We start from the raw sequence: 21,388 nt of genomic DNA, 5'->3' as shown, positions 1-21,388 counted from the left end.
AACTATTCTATATTTTTACTCATATGAAATGTACGCCGCTCAGAATATAACGCCAACAGTTTTGGATGCTATGAATGGAAATGTTTCCGAATGGTATAACGAATGCGACAATGCCATTAGAAGGTCAGAAATAGTTCCTGGAACTTACGAATATACAACTGCTGTTTCTTATGGAAACGTAGGTGAGTTTGGAGAAGGTTCTTCAACAACAGTAGATATTGCTTGCGACAGGTTTCATATAATTTCTATTGACAACTCTTTCTTATACGTGGAACAAGACATTGAAATAAAACCTTCTGCCAAGTTGTCTGACAAGAAAGGTTGCAATGGAATTTTCTATGTCGGATACCAATATGCTCCAGAAGTTTTCATGGGATATAAGATATATTCTAACTCTGACTTAGTTCAAACAGTAACATGGGCAAACTATGAATGGTTCGCTTTGAGAAACTCAGTACAACCACAAGCTAGAGAACAAACAGACCAGTATGCAACTATTGAGAAAATAAGAAGACTTGACCCTAACGTTCCAGGAGTTTATGTTAACCTTTCTGGACAAACTGCAGCAGCAGTAACCAAAGTAAAACTGAAACTTAGAGTTCCTTTGTCATCTTTCCTCATCTTCAGGTTTTTAAGATACTTGCCAAACTGGGCAGGAAAAATTTCTATCGAACTTACTCCAAGCAAAAATAACTTAGTCATTGCACCAACACAAGACCCATTCACTCTTACAGAAGTAGTGGGAACAAATAAAATGTCATTCGCCGACTTTTGCAAAACAAAGTTGACTTAGACTTTGGTTTCTCAAACCTCAACACTGAAGTAAACTATTATTTCAATGCTGCTGGAGATGCTTGGGACCCAGTTAAGTTCACATGCGAAAAGTTTGAATGCAAGAGAATAGAAAGCAGACTTGCAGTCTATATGTTGGACCCAGATATTTCAAATGCTTTAGCTGCCAAATATATTGCAGTTCCACTTATGTTCCCTATACACCAAATATCTGTCAAAGACTTTGCAGGTGAAGTTGGAAACCAAAGTGCTGACCCAGGTGCAAGAACAGATATTGCTTTAACAACTGCAATGAAACATGCAGATACTATGTTTGTACTGTTCAGACGAACTATAAATGACTATTCTTGCTTCTACAACCCTGGTATTAAATACCATATAAACATAGATGGCAAATATTATCCAAGAGAAGAATATTCTACAGTTGAGGATATGAGGTCATACAACTTGACATTAGATGCTATGAACTTTAACAACAACTTCACAACAACCATTAACCCTGAAATGCAAAGTTCTATTATGCCATATGTGAAAGTATGGACTCATACAGGAGTCAAAAAACTCAATATACAAATGGAGACCGTTCAAACTTTTGGCTTGGCATTCCATTTGCTGACTCAGAAGACTTTATGGGTGGTATTTCAACTGTTGGTACAGTTCAAATACAATATACTGGTGACAGAGACGGTCCAGATGAATTGAAAGCAAAGAAGTTTACAAAACCAATAGCACTTTTCACGGAAGATGCTCTTTTGAAGATTCGTTCGATGAAACCTGCTGGGGCTCCTCAGATTGGCATAACGACAGCTTCCATCGAGCAGATTTTGGCAGCAGGTCAGTAAGTTGTTCTTGAACTGACTTCTCTCCGTCAAATATTGACAGTACGCCAGTTTTGATATAATATTGTATTAAAACTTACCTTTAGAAATATCGGTCAGTTTTGTTGTTATATTTTTGTCTGCTTCAAGAACTTTCACCATCTCGGTTATACCAACTTTCTTTGCTTTATGAAAATATTTTGGTTCAGCAAAGACTGCTATTCTATAACATTTTCCATTGTTTGTATAAAGAACTATTCTGTCAATGAACTTGTATTGTTTGTGTGTGTAAACTTTGTTTTGCTTCAATTCGAAGAGATACTCAAATACGTCCATCTTTTTATTCTAAGTAAAATGTCATTTCCGAAAAATAGAAGCGTAAGTGTTTCAAAAGGTTTAATGGCGGTGGCAGATGTGAAGTTAAATTCACCAACTCAAACAAACAGTCAAAGTGTTGTTGTCAATGTCAAAGAAAGAGATGTTGAAGTGGGGAAACCATACGAAGACGAAGATGGTATAACAATAGTTCCTGTAAAAGAACAACCAACATATCCTGAAGTTAGCAGAGACTTAAGTTCTGTTGCAGATATTCGAAACGACTACCAACAACTTAAAGACAAACTTAAAACTCAGGAGAAGATTTGTCAAGCTTTGGGTATAATGTTAAACTTGGTCGAACACAACCCTGTAAAAGTGAACTCATATGTCATCGCACCTCATGAAGTTTTGAAAGAACTATTGAAACTTTTGACAGAGGCAGACGATATAAACATCAAAGAAATAGAACCCGACATTGCTTGCTGTGGTGTTTCATATAATGTCATTGACAAGATATACGTTATGAAAGGAGGTGAAACGTTGAACTTAAAATATAGTTTCCCAGACGTCATAAAAATATTTGACGACCACAACATTTCATTAAAATTTACTTGCTAAGTAAATGGCAGAAGACATAGTGGTTTATACTATTACGACTAAAAACCCTGAGTCATATAATTCTATAACAACAAACTTACAAAGTCCTCAAGGACGATATTGTAAACTAACCTTAAACACGATGACGACTAAAGCCTGTTTTGCTCTTTTGACACCAGAAGACTTTGTTGTTGTGAATGGTAAAAAATACTTCTTTGAAGATACTTACTCAGATATACCACCAACAGGTTTTGTTGACTTATTTAATACTTTAAGGACGGATGTAACATGTGCTGCAACTAGAGCAGGTTTCATTATGTTTGGATGTCCGACTGAGTTTACTATAAACGATATGAGCTATAATACAAAACTTATATCTGGTTTTTACTACCAACAGTTTCCTATAACAGGAAAAGGTGTCATACAAGGTTTGTCTGTTCCATTGACTTTAAGTACACCTATTTTATATATTGTTTCAAACTTAGGTTCAAAGTGCTATTCGAATGTCGACAGAAACTACTATGACCAAAAGATACTCATGCGTATAAACAACACTTTCTCTGCTGGTTTGCCTATTGTTCATTCGAATGCAGAGTTTTCAGCTTTAGTAAACTCAAACACTTTAGCAAACATAAACTTAACCTTAGTTGACGCAAACTTTGTTCCTGTAAAACTTTTATGTCCTATGTATTTGTCAATGACGGCAGAAAGTTTCGAATTGGAAGATGCAACTGGTGAAAGTATTGTACTACAAGAACAACTTCAACAACAAATAGCTCAAGAACAACAAATGCAACAAATGCAAGAACAACAAAGTCAAGAATAAAAAAAATATTTTTTTTATTTTTATAAAAATGTACAGAATAGACGTTTCAGATTTTTATGACTTCCAAGCTTCAGAAATATGTGTCCATTTAGAGACTATAACAAAGCAGTCGAGAATTTGAAACGTTTAGTCATTTATGTTGACTCTGCCCCAGAATGTTATGTCATGAAAGAATGGGATGTTGTCTTTAACAAACCAAGAGCAACAATAGTTTCAGAACAAGAATGTAGACAGAAACTTAAGAAAATAAAAGTCGTACAAGTTGGTATGAAGATGTTAGATGCTTGGGATATCTTATTGTCAAAGTTAGAAGATTTTTCAGTTCGTGGTATAAAGTTCTATACACCATCTCCAAACTTCTATTCTATCTTCACTGGATATAAATACGAACAAGTAGAATGGAAAGAAAATGTTATAGAAGCTTGGTTAGACCATGTCAAAGAAATTATATGCAATGGAAACGAAAGAGTCTATGAGTATATCTTATGTTGGTTTGCAAACATCTTACAACATCCAAGTGCTAAAAATGAAACTGCTCTCATTATAATTGGAAAACAAGGAACTGGTAAGAACACTTTCTTTACAGATATTTATGCAAACTGTTAGAGGGCTATTCGAACCCTAATATGACAAACTTAGAAAACATCTGCGGTAAATTTAACTCTTCAATAGAGAATATGAAACTTATAGTATGTAACGAACTTCAAAGTATAGATACAACAAAGGTTTTAAACTCAGATGCTTTGAAGAGTCTTATAACAGACAAAGTTGGAGTTGTTGAAAGAAAATATAAAGACCAAAGAGTTTGTGAAAATGTTGCAAATTTCATCATGGTTTCAAACAATGTTGTTCCGATGAAGTTAGAAAGTTCTGACAGAAGATATGTAGTTGTCAGAACGTCAGATTCTCATATGCAAGATACAGAATATTTTGACGACTTAGCAGAAACTTTGACACCTAACTTTTACAACCACTTGTTCTCATATTTCATGACATTAGATATTTCAAAGTTCAATCCAAGACAAATTCCACATACCGAAGAAAGACAAACATTGTTAGAAGCAAACAAGAGTGTATATGAACTGTTTATAGATGAGACTAACTTTGAGTGTTTAGATGAAAGGTCATTGTACGATTCGTATAAACAATATTGTCAAGAATATGGTTATATGGCAGCTTCTAAACGAACATTCTTGGCAAATGTCAAAAGTCTTTTAGATGTTCAGAACGGCGTATATACAAAGAAAAATTTTTCTGAGTAAATTTTAAAAAAAATATTTTTTTATCCGATAGAAAAGATGACGAAATTCATCTCAGTCAACAAGTACATGTCAGACTTAAAGAAGAACTAGACCCATTCGCTTATTTGAATGTTTACTTCTACCATTTTGAAAAGTCTCATTGCAAAGTTTGGAACATCGAACCAGTTAAGTTTGCTATTGTGACTAAAAATGGTGCGAAATTTGAAGACTTAGACATAGAAGGTTTGTTAGCAGTCAAAGAAAATTTTGACAGAAGGTTTTCAAACCTTAAAGAAGGCAAAGCATACAAACTTGTTATACCTTATGAACCAAAGAAAGCAGACGACTATGAATATTATGAGTCTAAGATAGTTGAAGTTCAAGGTAAATTGGGTAAAAAGATTTTAGAGTCTAAGCCAGTGTTTGCTCCTAAAGAGGAAGAGAACATTGACATTGACCCAGAAATGTTCTAAAAATAAAATTTTATTTTTACATGTCAAATTTCTTTTTCTCTGGAACTGGTTCAGGTTCTTTTTCTCTTCTTCTACTTTCTTTTCTTTCTTTTCTCTCTTCTTCTTCTTCTTCTCTGGTGGAGTTATGTCAAATTTCTCAGAACCATATTTATGTAAAAGTTCTTTGTCCTTTAATAGCTCTTCTATTCTGTTTTCTATTTCATCTTCAAGAACAGCGCATGTGTCTTCTTTGCATTCTAAGAACTTTTGTTGGACTTCATCTTTCCAATCGGCGTCATCTCTGTCAACAAGTCTGTCATTGACAAATTTTAAGACTGCTCTGTAATGTTTTATGGTTCTTGTCATATTCCCAGAAACAGAACTTTAGAACAAATTCACCTTTCTTGTTTACACTATGTAAGATTTTATGGTCGACAGATGTTTTGCTGTCGAAAAGCTTGTCTCGAATATAGATAGCGAAATCGCTAGACATTTTCTAAAAGATAAAAATTTTAATTTTTCTAAAAATATGTTAGAAAAAAAGTTTGCTGACATTGACAAGAAATTTGAGAATGTTTTAAACAAGAACAAGAGGAAGTTAGAAAATGCTCAGATAAAACCCATACATGACAAGTTCTTATTTGCTCAGAATGGTATAACAGGTCTAATTGCACCACCTGGGTCGGGTAAGACTTTCACTTATCTTAAAATGGCTGCACAACAACAAGAACTAGATGAGAAGAACCCATTCTATGAGTTAGTAGTCATTTGTAGTACTTCTGGTCAATTTGACCAAACCGTCAATTCGTTCAAAGATATTATAAAAGTCTAAGTTAGTATGTATAAAAGACTCTGAGTTGTTAGATTGGATAAAGAAGTACCAAAGAAGAGTTTTGAAGTACAATGCTATAAATGAGTATGTCAATTCGAAGTTTAAAGACCCAAATGAGGAAATGCAGAGAATATTAGAGAAGAAACACTTCAGAAACAAACAGAAAGAGATAGAATACATTTCGAAGAAATTGCAATCTTACGATTGGAAGACTTACCCTCATAGATGTCTTCTTATCTTAGATGACTTTGCTTCTCATCCTTTGTTAAAGAACAGAGAACAAGATATGTGTCGAATTCTTAAGAAGCTCAGACACTTTAACATCTCAGTTGTCATTTGTGTACAGACAGCAAAGAGTTTAAGTAAGGATGTTAAAAGAATACTTACTGATATCATACTTTTCCCTGGATTGTCCGAAGACGATTTCATGGAACTTATGAAAGAGTCCATGGCAGGTAAGTTTGACAGACATGAACTATGGGAGAAGTACAAAGTCATACAAGACCCTCATACTTCTTTCAGAATTCACATCTACGCGAACAAAGTTCAAATTGTAAAAAGTCAAGCTTGAAAAATAAAGAGTTCATCTACTCTACTTGTTTGAAGTTGTCAAAATACTCTCTTATTTTTCACGATTTTCATAGAGTTTTGGCTACCCCTGTAAAAGTCGGTCTAGAGAAATTTCATGAAATTTGGTCATTTTTCAGCAAAAATATATTTTAGGGTAGAAGGGTATATCTACCCCGTTTTCTACCCTCATTTCTACCCCAGTTATTTTATAAACGTTTCACATGGTAAACGTTATTTTTTAAATTTTGTGAAAACTCAACGGTTTGACACAAGCCCTAAAATATATTTTACTCAGAATTTTACTCAGAATTCAATAAAAATATATTTTAGGGTAGATGGTTAGATCTAACCTGTTTTCTAACCTCTTTTCTACCCCAGTTATTTTATAAGCGTTTTACATGGTAAACATTGTGAATTCGTGAAATTCTAAACAATTTTGTGGCTTCGATTTCTTCACGAAGGATATCGAATGTTTTCACAATGCCGAAAGTTTCTTTATATTTCTTCTTGACATCTGAAAGAAGGAAATCGTCAGCTGTTGGATAGTTTTTGTTCAGAAATTCTAACATGTCCATTTTATCTTCTGCTGGCTTTTCTGCTTCTTTCTTTAAATCTGCATAGTCGTTTCGCATACGTTCTATCTCTTTGACGGAGTAGTTATATTTCCTCATTGCTGCTTTACATTTAGAACATTGTGGGTTCATTTTTGCGTTATATTCTGAAACCTTACCTGCTAGTATGACTAAGGCGTCAATTGCTCTCTTTAACTCAAAAGTTGCGGGTTTTATCTGTTCATTCCATATCTTACCTCTTCTATCTTTATCTCTTATCTGCCATACACATTCAGCAACTAACGAAACAAAGTTGTCGTAGGTCTTAAACTCCCCAGATTTGTATATGTCAGAGATGTTCTTATATACCATATCGCAATCTTTGTCCATGACCTTGTGGTTGCAATGAAATCCAAGAAACTCATTTAACCTTTCGTATGAACTTCTTTATTTCTACTGAGTCAGTTGCTTTGACTTCTATTTCATCGAATTCTGGAATAGTAAGCTTTTGTTGTTGGATTTCAGGAAGTTTAGGTAGATGGTCAATAATATCCTGCATTTCATAAAGATATTCTTCATCTGTTTCATCTTTTGCACTACATTAAATCTCCTTGGAGAAGTTCTTGCTTTATCTTCTGGATTTCTTCGAAAGTATATGAAGAAGGAATGAAGCTTTTCATCTCTACTAACATTGAAGTTGGGTTCATGACTAACGAGTTTGGTGCTGTTGTTGCTAACATGTTCTTACAATAAAAATAAAAAAATATTTTTTTAAAAAAACCAACTTTATTTTTTATTTCGGGAAAACTCATGACAAATTCAAGAGGGTAGAAAAGAGGTTAGAAAACAGGTTAGATCTAACCTTCTACCCTAAAATATATTTTTGCCGAATTCTGTATAAAACTCATGACAAATTCAAGAGGGTAGAAAAGAGGTTAGAAAACAGGTTAGATCTAACCTTCTACCCTAAAATATATTTTTGGGTGTAAAATTCAAATTGTAAAAAGTCAAGCTTGAAAAATCTAAGTGTTTAGTCTTAGTAAGATGGTAGCTTCTTAAAGCATACCGTCCTTGAGTTTTATGTACGTGAAGAGAAGTACAATGAATTCAATTACGAGTACAATTGCAATGACAACTAAGGCAACTATTTTTGTCTTTTGCCAGCAAGAGTACTTCTTCTCTTCCAATGGTTCGGCAGAACTATACTCACTCATGAGAAATGCCAAAACGGTTTAATAGAAAAAGTGTCATTTTTTTCATGTCCGAAGACTCGAAGGTGCAACACTTCCAAAATACCGACGAACTCAGAAGAGCAGCATGGCAGTATCTTCTTGACAACTTCTTTGAGTTCTCCAGGTACACCTTGGAAAATGCTGAAGAACTCCGACACAGAGAATTTGGAGAAATTGCACTCCAATACTACCTTGACAAACAAAGGGTAAACAAAGGGTAAACAAAGGGTAAAATAAGACTAAAAACTTAACGTTTAAAAAGTGACATTTTTAATGAGCTCCGAGTCACCGAGAAAACTTGGTCAGATGTTAGCAGCTTACTTCCCTGAGGAAGATGGAAGCGTTACATACGTAAGGTTCAAAAACAACGAACCTGGAATTGCGTACCAAATTCGCAATTACATGACCATGGAAGAGTACGAAAGGCTCCTACAAGAGAAACCAGCTCTAAACAACTCAGAAAAGAAAAGTAAAAAGTTTAACTCGTAATTGTTTATTTTTTTACTTGTATGGGCAAGCTGCAAGAATGAAGTCGACTATCTCAGTCTTTGTCTTGACCAGTTGGACTGCTCTTGCGAGTACGTCTGTTTTGCGGTCTCCAGCTGGTGTCTGACCTTCGTAATTGCGCATGTTCTTGAGAGCTCCAACTGTAAATGTTGTAGGATGAAGAGTCTCTCAGACTGCTTGAGGTAGTCTTCACGGTCACGAACCGAATCTGTGGTACGAGTCGAATCGGTCGATTTGAGGGAAGAGACTGAAAGCCTGTCGTCTTCCATAGGGGCTGTGGCATAATCTTTGCGTAAACGGTTCAGACCTTCTTCGAAGTCTTGGTCTCTCTTCGATTGAGATTGAGATTGGAATTGCTGGGGTGGAGCTTGCTGGAACATCCAAGGGTTGGGGAAGTAAGGCATAGGCTGAGGAGGGTAGTTCGGGAAGCCTTGTGGTGGGTAGTAACCTTGAGGTGGAAATTGGTAGTAAATCGGAGGTACTTGCTGGAACTGAGGTTGCTGAGGAGACTGTTGTGGTTCTTTAGGTTCCTCTGGCTTGGGAATGGGCTCGGTTGGTGGGACGTCGGACATTCGTTTGTGGCTTAACCGTCGGACCACAACGATAAAAATCTCTGCTACTAGCAGTACTGCTACTGACAGTAGCAGTACTTTTACTGACAGTAGCAGTACTTTTTCTGACAGTAGCAGTACTTTTACTGACAGTAGCAGTACTTTTTCTGACAGTAGCAGTACTTTATCGTCGAAAACCCTCTCAAATTTTCCTTTTTACTGCAACTAGCAGTACTTTTACTGACAGTAGCAGTACTTTTACTGACAGTAGCAGTACTTTTACTGACAGTAGCAGTACTTTTTCTGACAGTAGCAGTACTTTTTCTGACAGTAGCAGTACTTTTACTGACAGTAGCAATGGTCGAGGTCGAACCTACCGACGAGGCAATTTACCTAATTGAAATTAACGAGCTTGTTAAAGACTTCCTCAGGCAGAATGTAAAAGGCAAGCTTGTTAACTGTTGGATAACGGGAAGGGCTGCCTTGAATCTCGAGACTTCGACTGGAATTCCAATTCAAATACCAGACGGGACAGCCTACGACGACATAAAGCAAGCAAAGAAGGAAGCTCTTCTCAAGTTCTTTGCCAAGCGTCCTTGGATACAACTTCCAAACAGAGAGAACCCTTTCCCAAGAATGAACCAAATTCTCAAGGGTCTCCTTCACTTCTCGGGTCAGCCGTTCTACATAACCTGTGAAGGCGACATCCAACCAGTTCAGTAAACATCTCATTTTCACTTCACTTTTTTTATGTTTTTACTCACACTCGTACTCAACAGGTTTGTGTACAACTATTTCAACTGTGAACCTTGTATTGACCGGTCTTCCTGTAAATGCAAGTTTGGTCAATACACAGTTTATGGTGCAAGAAGGACAGTGGGGAATGTTATTCTGACATCTGTTGTTGCGCTCGAGAGAGATTTGAAATTTCAGAGCCACCTCCCCCAAGAACTCCAACACCAACACTCAAGTTACAGAGTCTCATGTGAAGAAGAAGCCTTCTGGTAAGTTTCTTATAGCCATATACATGGCACGCTTTGAGTAAAAACATTTTTTTCATTTTTTGAATGAAGCAAGTTAAATTCGTTCCACACCAATCTCAATGGACCGATGAAGAGTTTCAAGCCATGCTTGAAGACGTTGAGAACGACATAGACGGCGAACTTGAAGGAGCTCAAACCACAATTGCAACCAAAATTGCACAAGTCAAGGAACAGATAGCTCCACTTAAAGCTACCAAAGCTACTCTTGACTCATGGATACTTACCGTTTAGAAGTAAAGAGTGGAATAAGACAATTAAAATTAAAACTTCTAAACTACGAAGCTATACTTCAAAAGTTAGCAGAAATGAGAAGACTTTACCAGAGCTACTTACATGTAAGGGACTTCCTTCAAGCAGTCCGACCAAGATGAATTTTTCTGACATTGTCCCAATTTTGTCCGAAAGTCAGCTCAGATGTTTCGAACTGCTCCCAACATATCCAGAATATGAACGTTTTGCCTGAACTCTTCCGCAATCTCAAAAACGTTTTTGTTCTCATGTTCGAAACTTTTATCGGAAGAGAACAAACGTTCAGAAGAAGAACAAGATATTATTTTAAACTGTTGTATGACTTAACCGTCATAACAAGCTTTTTGAAGTAAAACCGTCATTCTCAAACCACTTCATTTTTTCGATGTCCGAACAAGCACCGAAGCCGAACAATAGCAGATGTCCTTTCAAGGTTGCAGACAAGCGCCCAGTTCAAATTCAAATTATGCATTTGAAAGCTCATCTGACAAACACCGTTAAGACTCTCCAAAGTAGTCTTATGGAAGAGATGAAGGGACTTAAAGGTGAGTTCCTCATGAACCAAGCTTCCAATGAGAAAGTCCTGAACGATTTAGCGGAAACCTTGCGCATTTACGCGAGAGAGAACCGAGACCTTGCCAGACTCATCTACCGTTTCTTCGAAGAGATAGACGCCATCTGGAAGGTACTCGGAAAGGACAGAACATGCAACACCGTACTTCGTGAGTACCAAATTGAAGAAGGTATTATCAAAGAAGAGGAAGAAGAGGAAGAAGAGGAAGAAGAGAAACACGAAGAAGAGGAAGTTTGGCAACCCTTGTTGCCGATGACGCTTACGAAATTTCCAACCCTACCCATACAAAATCCGCAACAAGGCGACAGGCAAGGTTCTTACCCCAGTCCTCAAACTTGGACACTTGACCCTTACCCTTCGAAATTTACGGTACAATTTCCATGGGAAGGCTTGTCGGTATGCAATGGGTTCCAAATCCAAACAAGAAGACGAAGGTCAGACACATTGACGGTGACAAGCTCAACAACCGTAAGGAGAACTCGAGTGGTTTGAGTAAAAAAATTTTATTTAGGGGGAAACCCCAAGTAAATTTAAGTTTTAGTTGCGTAAGCGGCTTAAATTAATGGTCATTTGCCAAAATTAGTTCCTGACCTCTGAATTGAACTCTTTCGTCATCCCAGTTGCGTAGGAGGTCGTCCCAGAGGAGTTGGTAGAATTGCCAATCCAAGGACGATTTGTCCTCCCAGGCATTGAGGATGTACTGCTCGTAGAGTCTCATGAACCTCTGCCTTGCACCAGACACCCTTCCCTTGGAACGTAAGGCTTCTTCGAAGTGCTCGAATGCGATTGGCTGCGTGACCATCCGAAATGACACTTTTTGTCCGTTTGGTCAATGTTCGTGTCTCGTGCCATAGTCGACGAAAAATACAGACAAACAGGTTTATATTGAGTTTTGAGACCAAGAATGGTGTAACTCGACCTGTCCGATTCAAAGACTCGAGGCGACCATGAAATTAAACGGAAATTAGCTAGGAAGGAATATAAAAATTTTTTATTTCATGCAATGTTTTATTTCTGTGCCGTCTTCTTTAACACCCCAGTACTTACGCTTGGAGAGGACATGAACTTCGGTGAAAATTTTGTCCAATTTGAATTGACCCATCTTTTCACCGACCATTCCCATTTCAATGAGTTTGTTATAGCCTTCTTCGTTCGTCATGAGTGCGTCGATGTTCTCATAGTAAACCTTGACTTTGGATTTGACTTCGGAGAAGAATTTGTTGTACTCGTCAAGGACTGCTTTTGCGAACTGAGGGTAAGACCAATGTTCGACAATAGGTTTTAATGTGGTTACTAAGCCACTTTCACCTTCGGTAAATTCGTATTTCAAAACAAAAGGAGAAAACCTTTCAACAAAGTTGTCGACCTTCTCATAATGTTTACTCTTCATCTCTTGAGGTTTTTTAATGGAATACCCCCATGTCGAATTCATAAGCAATTTTAATGTCATTGCAAGTTTGGGGTTTGAAGCTTTCCTAATATCATACAGTTGTTGTATGACTTTTCCAACTGTATAGTTCCTTCCTGGGAACTCACCATCTTCGTTTGGAATTCCAGTCGGGATATATTGGACGAACCTCATGTACGCAGCGTTAAGGTCAACATAGTATATTTTTTCGTATGAGTCGAACTTGTCGCATCCAATCGGTCCAGTTCGTGGAAATTCAAGCGAGTCTCTTATCTTCTGAGAAACTTCTCCTGTTATCTCATAAACATCGTCGAAGCAACCTGTTTCATATAAAACCTTCTGACCTAACTCAGATGCTCTCCAATACAATTTGACGTCAATTGGATGTCTCAATGGGAGTTTGTTTATAGCATCTTGAAGTTCTTGCAACCTCATTGGAAGTTCTTCTGGTTCAGGTTGGTATCCGACAATCCAACTCCTTTTGGAACTGTGTACTTCTTTTGTACTAGAACTTTGTCTGGAACAACTTTTGGTCTTGCTAACAGTGAAAAGTTTGTTTCGTCTTTTGGTACAAAACTTTCTGTCAGCTTGTCATCTGGAATTGGTTCCAACAAACCTTTCTCGAAAAGAATGTTAACAGCTCTGACAATGTTGCACTTGCCTTTTCCGAACAATGGGTTTGTAAGACTTTCGTTCAACATGAAGTGGTTGTGGACAATTACAATCTTCAACCATGGTAAGTCTTTGTCAACAACATAGTCGTCATGTGAAGAACCTTTCTCAGTCGGAATGTTGACTCGGATATTCACATTTGCCAACGGTGCAATTTTAGCCAATTGACCTCTGAGCATGTACCTTGTCTTCACACATGACTCAAGATACTTCATTTTCTCTTCTGAAACAAGACCAGAGTTCCTGAGACATGTAAGAATACAAGGTTCATTGACAATTGTTTCAATTGAATTGTAAATTCCATACCTGGTTAAGTTAATGTCAGACTTGTTTATGAACGGGAAATACCAGCATGTTGTCTGACTGCTTGAGGGTTAGGTTGGTACCATTCGAACTTCACACTTGCAATCCCTTCAATCGCATTCAAAATGTCTGAGTCGGAGTCAACCATTTGTTCTCTCTTTGTAGTCTTGAAAGCGTCAAGAAGTTGTGCGGCTGTTTGTTCATTGCCATGCGCATAGTAAATGTGACCATCTAAATCTGTTACGGTTAGTCTGAGATTGTATCCTTTCTTATTTCCGTCTTGTATGGCAGCAAGTACTCCCATGAAGCCTTCTTTGTTCTTTCCTTCGTCAAAGTTTACTGTAAAGGTTCGACCAGATGTAATTTGACTTCTAACTTCACGATACTTTTCATATGCATATCTTGTTCTTTCCATGGGAGCATGTGCGTCTTCACCTTTTCCTTTTTTCCTTCTCAAAGGATGCAATTGTTCGTCATGTTTCCAGTAGAATCTGGCAAAGCCGTCGTGTCCTTCAACTTGAGGTTCACTAACATCGAAAGGCATGTTCATAAGACGTTCTTCTTCTAACCTCTCTAGTCTGTTTGGATAATTTGTGCGTGCTGTTTCCAGGTCCATTTCATAGGTCAGACCAGCCAGTTTGTCATAGACTTTTATGGGTCTTCCCTTCCTATATTTAAACTTCTTCGAAACTCTCCAACCATATCTTTGCAACTCTGCTTTTATTCTAGCAGACCTTCTATCCATTCTATATGGGGGCATTTTTATAAAAATAAAAAAATATTTTTTTCTTTACTTAACATAACCGCCTGCTGCCATAAGTCTTTGACGCCAACCCATTCCAGCTAATGAAGGTTGACTTGGTTTAGTTTGGAAACTAAACTTTGGTTTTGGTTTATCTTCAGTTTTTGGTTTTTCTTCTTCTATCGGTTTTTCGTCACTTTTCGGTTCCTCTGACTTTTCCCCACCTGCAGGAACAGTTGTGTCGTCAACATCTTCATAAATATCATATGCCATCTGTTTTTGTTTTCCTTTCAACTTTTTGTGTTTGTTGTAAAGTTTAGAATATTTCGACTCTAAGTCAATGAGATGTTCTATAATGAACTGTTGGTCAGTGAAATAAACTTTTCCATCTGTTGTCTCGAAAGCTCCTTCAGACTTCAATATTTTATTTGTGAGAGTCTGTTTCTTTTTTGAGATACTAGCCGTTCCATTTCTATGAAAAGTGACTTTGTAGTTAGGGTTTGTATTTCCAGACCTGGCACTTTCTATTATTGAATTTTTCTCTTCATCTGTAAGTTCTTTGACAGGTTTTGACAATGGTTCTGAACTTTTTGTTTGTGGTGTCAAATCTACCGTTTCAACTTCTTCGGTCATTTCATCTCAGTAAAAAATTTTAGTTTGGTTTGTTTTCAACTGGTTGTTGTTGTTTTTTAAGTCGGTCTAAAACTTCCTGAGGTATAGGAAGAACTTGACAAACACGTTGTGTAACTGCTGGAAGCCGACAAATCCATCTTGAGCCCATTTGTCTCAATGCTGTATTGTTCATTTCATCTCAGTAAAAAAATTTACATTCCCCACGTTTGAGGCGGTTGCGGTTGGTTGTTGTTTACCCACTGTTTGTGCATGGTTATATCCTCTGTTAAAGAATCTTTCACCTTGGTCCATATAGTGCCCTGCTTGGTTATAGTAGTCATTTGCTTTGTTATAGTAGTTTCCTGCTTGTCTTCCTACATTGTCCATCCATCCTTGAACTTTTCCTCTTGTTTCAGGATTTGGAATAAGATTTGTTGCATCTCGTGCTACATCCCAACCTTTCTGTACAGTTTGTATAATAGGTTGTGCTTTCTCTTTAAGTATACCTAATGTACTCAAAATCTTCCTTCCAACTCCAAATACACTCTGGCTATTGTTCCCACTGCGGGCAAAAATCTGGATGCAACTCCTGCTAATGCGCCAAATAAACCCATTTCTTATAGGATAAAAATGACGAATTCAAACAAGGACCCCTATGTTTCTAAAGCGACAAAGAAAGCACTCATGGTAAAAATCTTTAGTTCAACACCAAATGCTTGTTTATGGATATCTTGGAAACATTCCGAGGTATAGAGAAGATGGACCTCCATACTGGCTAATATTTGTTGGTCAAAACACAAGATACTGTGAAGCCATACCATTATGGTCCAAAAATATTTTAGATGTGAAAACTGCTTTGACAATATTCGTTGACAAATACCATCCAACAAAACTGACATCTGACTGTGAAAGTTCTTTCAAATCAGACGATATTAAAAACTATCTGCGTTCAAAAAATGTAAACCAATATTTCATTGTCGACCAAAACCATTCTGCTCTTGTGTCATTGACAGTTGTATAAAAATCTTAAGAGACTTAAACCAACCACAAGGTGGTGAAGCAAATGAAATGTCATATGACGACAAATATAGACATTTCTCCATGGCAAAGATGAGACAAGTTTTAAATATTTACAATAACCGTAAACAAAAGGTTTGGGAAACCACTCCCCCGAAGAAATGAAAAACAACCCCGACTTAGAGAAAGACTATATATTTAATAGTTTAGTCAAAAGAGACAAACAAGAAAGAATGCCAGGCTTCAAACTTAAGAAAGGTGACAAAGTAAAAATAGAAATACCTAAACGCGACCCATATGAAAATACTATTGACTATGACAACAATGGGAACCCGACAGGTACTCACCTTCGTGTTCGTAAAAATAGAAGAAAGTATACAAGAGAATATTATGAAGTTTTAGGCAAACATGGCAAAATGTACACACTGCAAGCAGAAGATAAAACTACTATTGTCAGACCTCGTTTCAAACTTGTTAAGGTTCAAGGTGGTATACTTTCAAAGACAGTTCCTAACAAATATAAGACAACTCCTGACGAATATGCTAAAGAAGTTGAAAATGACGACTAAGCATTTCTATACCATGCGTAAACTGTCATGTAAGGTGGCATGTAGTCTTTACTTTGTCCCGTTGTTTGCGTATACCCTGAAACGCGATGTGTATGGTTTCCTTCTCCCTGTGTGCTACCCCAGAAACAATTTATAGCAAACTGAACGTTGTCTTTAACATCATATCCTTTACCTTTTTTCATTGCTGACCAATCCCAAAATCTATGCTTATGCCAACCTGCTTGAGATGTACTTAAATCTACGTAGTGACTGTGTGCAGGTAGGTTTTCACCTGAAATCGTTTTACTCCCACCTGTTTCCTTTGAAGAGTTTGCACAATACAAAAACCTGTCGACTATTTGAGTCCAAGTTCCGAGACCAAGTACTACTTCTGGTCTGGTAGAGTTCATTGACGTGTAAATAGAACTTATAGGATATACTGTTTGAAGTATTTCTGTCTTTAACGTTTGAAGCTCTGTTTTGTCAGCTTTCTTATCTAACTCATCGTTAACATATGTTTTGTCAGCTTTTTTATCTAACTCATCGTTAACATATGTTTTGTAAGCTTTGTTGTCATATAAATCTTGAGCAGTGAATTTAACTTTGTTTTCATCCTCCATGACATAGACATTTCTACATCTAATGTATCTCATCGTCGTTATGTCTTCATCCGATGTTAAACCTTGTGGAAAGTTAGGAGGTTTCCAATTTAATACATCCCCACCAGTTCCATCAGGTTCTTCAACCGTTCCTGCAATATTTTCTATACCAACAGTTGCGAAGAAATCGTGTGTATGGTTCTTATCTGCCTTCTTTTCAAGGCTAACGTTTAAGTCTGTTATTTCAGAAGATGTATGTGTATGTCCAACGTCACTTTTCCTGTTTAAGGTTTCTTGTAAGTTTGTAATATTTGCAATGGTATGTGTATGAGTCTTTTTAGAATATTCTTTGTCAGCTCTTGTCACTTCACTTGACATTTTATTGTCAACATATGTTTTGTCCGCTAGTTCAGGATGAGTATGTTCTTTCGTTGCATAAGCTTTGTTAGCTCTTTCTTCTTCTTTTGCTATTGCATCGTCTACATACTCTTTGTCAGCTTTGTTGTCAATATCTGCTTTCAAAAGAAGTTCATCTATAGGTTTCTCGTTTAAAGTTCTTTTTGTTGGATTTATACAAACAGTATGGTTCTTACTGTCTTGAAACAGAAACTCGTCTGTCAATGGGTTTATCGTCAGTTTTAAGTTTCCTTCTTTCAATGACTCAGATATCTTAGAATAGTTTGAAAAGTTTGTTGTGTTCTTATTTAGAGCTTGCAAAATGAGTTGTCGGTTGTGTTGTATTTCTCTCATAGACGCTGTTTCATTTGACATTTTTATTCTAGATAAAATATGCTTTCAATAGAAAAAGAAAATTCAAGAGTTGCTACAACTAAACCATTAGATGAACTTTTTACGAATGTCGGTCAAAAGTTTGAGACAGAGACCGTAAAGCATGAAGGCTATCGTTTTGACTACCCCTTAAGATGGTTAAGAGACCCATCCGTCACAAAAGCTGTTGGCTTTCGTAGAATGAAGTTCATTTCAGAAGCCATACATGGTTTCCCATTTACAGTCGGTTTTGAAGTTCGATACTATAACAAAGAAAAACGTACGTATGAGAAATTTGAACAGGGAAAACTTTTACAAGTGAATTTGCTTGTAAACTTAGAAACAACTCTTCAAGCTTTTCAAGAAAAAATAAACGACATCTATATCGAATATGCAAAACAGTACAACATTGACGAAGGAGAGTACCATCTCGATATTATATATGACAGGAAAAATGCAACTGTTAAAATCAATAGAATAGAAGACCTTGGAGAAGACGTTTATATTTCTACAAAATATAACAACTTGGCATGGTATAGATTTTTGAGGATGTTAAATCAGCCTGCAGAATATCCAGTACACCCGAACTTTTATGAAGTCGAAAACCCTAATGGAACATATGAAAATGTTTTCGACTCAGATGCTATTATAGTTCATGCTTCATTTTCTGGTGCACAAAACTCTTTTTTATGCTTGGCAAATGACTTTTACGAAAAACCTACAAAGCTATATGAACCGCCGAGTGGAAGTATTTCAGACTTTCAAGTATGGTTTACAACAGATGGAAGAAAGAGAATAGTTCCATTATACCATGCGTTTTACTTAGAACTTAGTTTCATATACAACTACTATCGAACGGTAAAAATATAATTTTAATACGGTTGAGGTGTTGGATTTGGTTGCCAACTAGACTGTGGTGCAGGTTCAGGCTGTTGTATAACAGGAGCTTGTTCTTCTGGTTCAGGGTCTTTAGGTATAATACCAACGAACTGACCTACTCTTTTGCCAATATTTTTGACTCCGTTCCAAATTCCTTTTCCTACGGTTTTTATTCCATTCCATATACCTCTTCCAACATTTCGAAAGAAGTTTCCAATACTACTGAAGAAACCCATTTTACTATATGTAAAAATCTAATGTCCACCTAGTCTCTTACGTTTCCTTCTGAGTTCCATAGCATTCTTTAACTGGAGCTCATACATTCTATTTCTCCTCTGGTAGAAAACATACTCTGGGTCAACTCCTGTGTTCGCGTCATCTGCATAGAGTTGTTTATATCCCACTTCGGGGTTTGTATAAAACTCTTTCCATCTCATATTTGCATACCATGGTGGCAAACCTAACGCAGCGTCATTTGACATGGCAGTTTGCATTTGTACATCTGTTGGCACTTGACCATAGTTTGCCATTGCAGTTTGTATTCTAACTTCATTTGGAATATTCTCTGGGTTTGGTTGTCCAGGTTGCTGTGCATTCGCTAAGTTCTGTGCGTCCATTTAATATTAGATAAAAATATCTCTTACGAGTACATATGCTGAACATTTGCTGGTATTGGTTCATCTTCATATTCTCTATATCTTTCTGCCACGTCAAATAAGTAAATGACACAATGGAAAAAACCTAAAACAAGTAGTCCTATTTCAAACCACATTTACTTACCAATAAAATTTCTTTGTTATGACACTTTCTCCGGTTTATAGGACCTCTCTCATATTCTATCTTATCGTATCTAAACTCATAGTCATGTATGTCCTCTAACCATCTCATAACGGTTTCCAAACCACTTTTATCGGATGTAAAGTAAAAGCATGGATGGTTATGTAAAACGTCTAAAGTTTCTAAAGAGTCTCTCAAAGTCCAGTCTACTTGGTATTGAAAATCCCATGTGTTATAGAACGGCGGGTCCACTATAAAGAAAACATTTTCCTTGTCTTTATATTTTTCATACAAATCTGTCCAATGACATCTCACAAACTCTATACCCTCAATATATTTTTCTATGTCCTCTTTGAAAACATTTGTATAGTTAAGATATAAAACTTTTGACATAAGTGTTTCAATGTCATGAACTCTTATAGCACCACTATATAATAGTCTAGCAGATATACTATCCCAGTCTATATATTCTGCTTTTTTCAAAACCTCTCTGACAGTATTTTTCTTATCTAATGGTATACGTTCCATCTTACCTATAGGTATCTTTTCTTTCAACTCACTCAATATTTTATTTGTGTCTGGTATATGTTTGAGACGGTTCATATAGTTGTCGAAGTCATTGCATATAATCTTTGAGTCAGGAAATACAGTATGGCACAAATGGGATATATAGAAACTTCCACCGAACAAATCTACAAATGTTAGACCATTCGGTAGTTTCTTAAGTTCTCTCAATAGAATATCTTTACATCTACTCTTATTTCCAAAGAAGGGTAACGGTGGTTTTGTGAAATTCATTTTATATTTAATAAAAATGTTTTTTTCCTGAAAAGTGACAGAAAAGCGGCTTTTGACAGATGTTTATATGACACTTTCTCAGTAAGGACATATGGGTAGAAATGAGGTTAGAAAAGAGGTTAGATCTAACCATCTACCCTAAAATATATTTTTATTGAATTCTGTATAAAATTCTGAGTAAAATGACAGATGGAACACATACTTTTTCAGTAAGGACATATGGGTAGAAATGAGGTTAGAAAAGAGGTTAGATCTAACCATCTACCCTAAAATATATTTTTATTGAATTCTGTATAAAATTCTGAGTAAAATGACAGATGTTTATATGACCCTTACTTGTCCGGTTTATAGGACCTCTCTCATATTCTATCTTGTCGTAAATAAAACTCACAGTCATGTATGTCCTCTAAACTTCATTTATACTAAACATCTTCGGGGCTAGAAGGCACGAAGTGCCTGGAAGCCCCACTACCTTTTTTTTTTTTTTTTTTTTTTTTTTTATGCTTAGTATTATTTCATTTTTCTCATTCAATTTAGAAATTACAAATGTCAAAAAATTGAGAGCTGTCACTTTTGATGAATTTCTGTTTATTACACTATATCTATGCAAATCTCATCTAAAATTTTTTGAAACAAACCGCTACCATTTTATAATGGTCCATCTTAAATTCATCATAAATTCTGGTACATGTTAGTACCAGAGTCTTCAAATCTCAAACACTCTGGTACCAACATGTACCAGACGCGAGTTTCCAATGCCCTCGTACGATTTTCTATTAAGATCTTCTTGAATGAGAAGGTCTTCATAGAAACTCGTACGAGGGCTTCTCTTTTAAATACTCTGGTACCTGCTGGTATCGGAGTCGACTTTACAGCCCTTTCCCCAATTTTGAAGCTGGGGAAAGTTTTCAAGCAATGAAAGGGAAGCTCTCGCTATGAGGTGAAAATCTAGAATTTTTACCTCATAGCGAGTAATCCTTTGTTAATTGCTTGAAAACTTTCTTCAAATTATCAAAATTTCGAGGAAAGTTTCCTTGCTTCAAAGTAGAGATGGAGCCCTTTGAGCCACTGCATATAGGTCAGTGACTCAAAATACTCCATCTCTACTAGAA

The 21,388-nt window shown here is 36.5% G+C and overlaps 11 protein-coding genes and 4 pseudogenes across 15 annotated transcripts, besides 3 other annotated features; 9 read left to right on the top strand and 6 right to left on the bottom strand.

Annotated features, from left to right (window-relative positions):
• Window positions 1-20,776: part of a mobile genetic element that runs on past the window's edge.
• Window positions 29-1,215, top strand: TVAGG3_0610890 (annotated as a pseudogene). The gene has a single exon. A coding segment is annotated over exon 1 (1,187 nt).
• Window positions 2,010-2,546, top strand: TVAGG3_0610880 (protein of unknown function, DUF4106 family; the record flags this gene model as incomplete). Its single annotated transcript, XM_051240044.1, has 1 exon — window positions 2,010-2,546. One exon carries the CDS (start codon window positions 2,010-2,012, stop codon window positions 2,544-2,546), a length of 537 nt encoding a protein of 178 aa, XP_051097868.1.
• Window positions 2,668-3,340, top strand: TVAGG3_0610870 (uncharacterized protein; the record flags this gene model as incomplete). The annotated part of the gene is made up of 1 exon (XM_051240043.1): window positions 2,668-3,340. A coding segment is annotated over one exon (673 nt), but the record flags the coding sequence as incomplete, so codon positions are not given.
• TVAGG3_0610860 lies at window positions 3,525-4,613 on the top strand (annotated as a pseudogene). The gene has a single exon. A coding segment is annotated over exon 1 (1,089 nt).
• Window positions 5,082-5,537, bottom strand: TVAGG3_0610850 (annotated as a pseudogene). Its single transcript has one exon. A coding segment is annotated over exon 1 (456 nt).
• Window positions 5,998-6,447, top strand: TVAGG3_0610840 (protein of unknown function, DUF4106 family; the record flags this gene model as incomplete). Its single annotated transcript, XM_001280083.2, has 1 exon — window positions 5,998-6,447. One exon carries the CDS (start codon window positions 5,998-6,000, stop codon window positions 6,445-6,447), a length of 450 nt encoding a protein of 149 aa, XP_001280084.1.
• Window positions 6,830-7,150, bottom strand: TVAGG3_0610830 (organellar and viral DNA polymerase type B; the record flags this gene model as incomplete). The annotated part of the gene is made up of 1 exon (XM_001289468.1): window positions 6,830-7,150. One exon carries the CDS (start codon window positions 7,148-7,150, stop codon window positions 6,830-6,832), a length of 321 nt encoding a protein of 106 aa, XP_001289469.1.
• TVAGG3_0610820 (uncharacterized protein) lies at window positions 8,503-8,702 on the top strand (the record flags this gene model as incomplete). Its single annotated transcript, XM_051240042.1, has 1 exon — window positions 8,503-8,702. A coding segment is annotated over one exon (200 nt), but the record flags the coding sequence as incomplete, so codon positions are not given.
• On the bottom strand, window positions 8,731-9,308 carry TVAGG3_0610810 (annotated as a pseudogene). The gene has a single exon. A coding segment is annotated over exon 1 (578 nt).
• On the top strand, window positions 10,965-11,645 carry TVAGG3_0610800 (uncharacterized protein; the record flags this gene model as incomplete). Its single annotated transcript, XM_051240041.1, has 1 exon — window positions 10,965-11,645. One exon carries the CDS (start codon window positions 10,965-10,967, stop codon window positions 11,643-11,645), a length of 681 nt encoding a protein of 226 aa, XP_051097865.1.
• Window positions 13,645-14,281, bottom strand: TVAGG3_0610790 (uncharacterized protein; the record flags this gene model as incomplete). Its single annotated transcript, XM_051240040.1, has 1 exon — window positions 13,645-14,281. A coding segment is annotated over one exon (637 nt), but the record flags the coding sequence as incomplete, so codon positions are not given.
• On the bottom strand, window positions 14,327-14,911 carry TVAGG3_0610780 (phage tail repeat-like family; the record flags this gene model as incomplete). The annotated part of the gene is made up of 1 exon (XM_051240039.1): window positions 14,327-14,911. One exon carries the CDS (start codon window positions 14,909-14,911, stop codon window positions 14,327-14,329), a length of 585 nt encoding a protein of 194 aa, XP_051097863.1.
• TVAGG3_0610770 (uncharacterized protein) lies at window positions 16,141-16,476 on the top strand (the record flags this gene model as incomplete). Its single annotated transcript, XM_051240038.1, has 1 exon — window positions 16,141-16,476. One exon carries the CDS (start codon window positions 16,141-16,143, stop codon window positions 16,474-16,476), a length of 336 nt encoding a protein of 111 aa, XP_051097862.1.
• TVAGG3_0610760 (uncharacterized protein) lies at window positions 18,024-18,692 on the top strand (the record flags this gene model as incomplete). Its single annotated transcript, XM_051240037.1, has 1 exon — window positions 18,024-18,692. One exon carries the CDS (start codon window positions 18,024-18,026, stop codon window positions 18,690-18,692), a length of 669 nt encoding a protein of 222 aa, XP_051097861.1.
• On the bottom strand, window positions 18,695-18,937 carry TVAGG3_0610750 (serine threonine-protein phosphatase family; the record flags this gene model as incomplete). Its single annotated transcript, XM_051240036.1, has 1 exon — window positions 18,695-18,937. The coding sequence occupies one exon, from the start codon at window positions 18,935-18,937 to the stop codon at window positions 18,695-18,697; it is 243 nt and encodes an 80-aa protein (XP_051097860.1).
• A 57-nt stretch (window positions 20,777-20,833) lies between the features above and the next one.
• Window positions 20,834-20,870: a mobile genetic element.
• Window positions 20,871-20,872: 2 nt separating this feature from the next.
• Window positions 20,873-21,388: part of a mobile genetic element that runs on past the window's edge.

Source organism: Trichomonas vaginalis, chromosome II, assembly GCF_026262505.1.
Source record: "Trichomonas vaginalis G3 chromosome II, whole genome shotgun sequence".
Taxonomy (NCBI): domain Eukaryota; phylum Parabasalia; order Trichomonadida; family Trichomonadidae; genus Trichomonas; species Trichomonas vaginalis.
The sequence above is the reverse complement of the archived record's forward strand: the minus strand, read 5'-3'. Positions and strand labels throughout refer to the sequence as shown.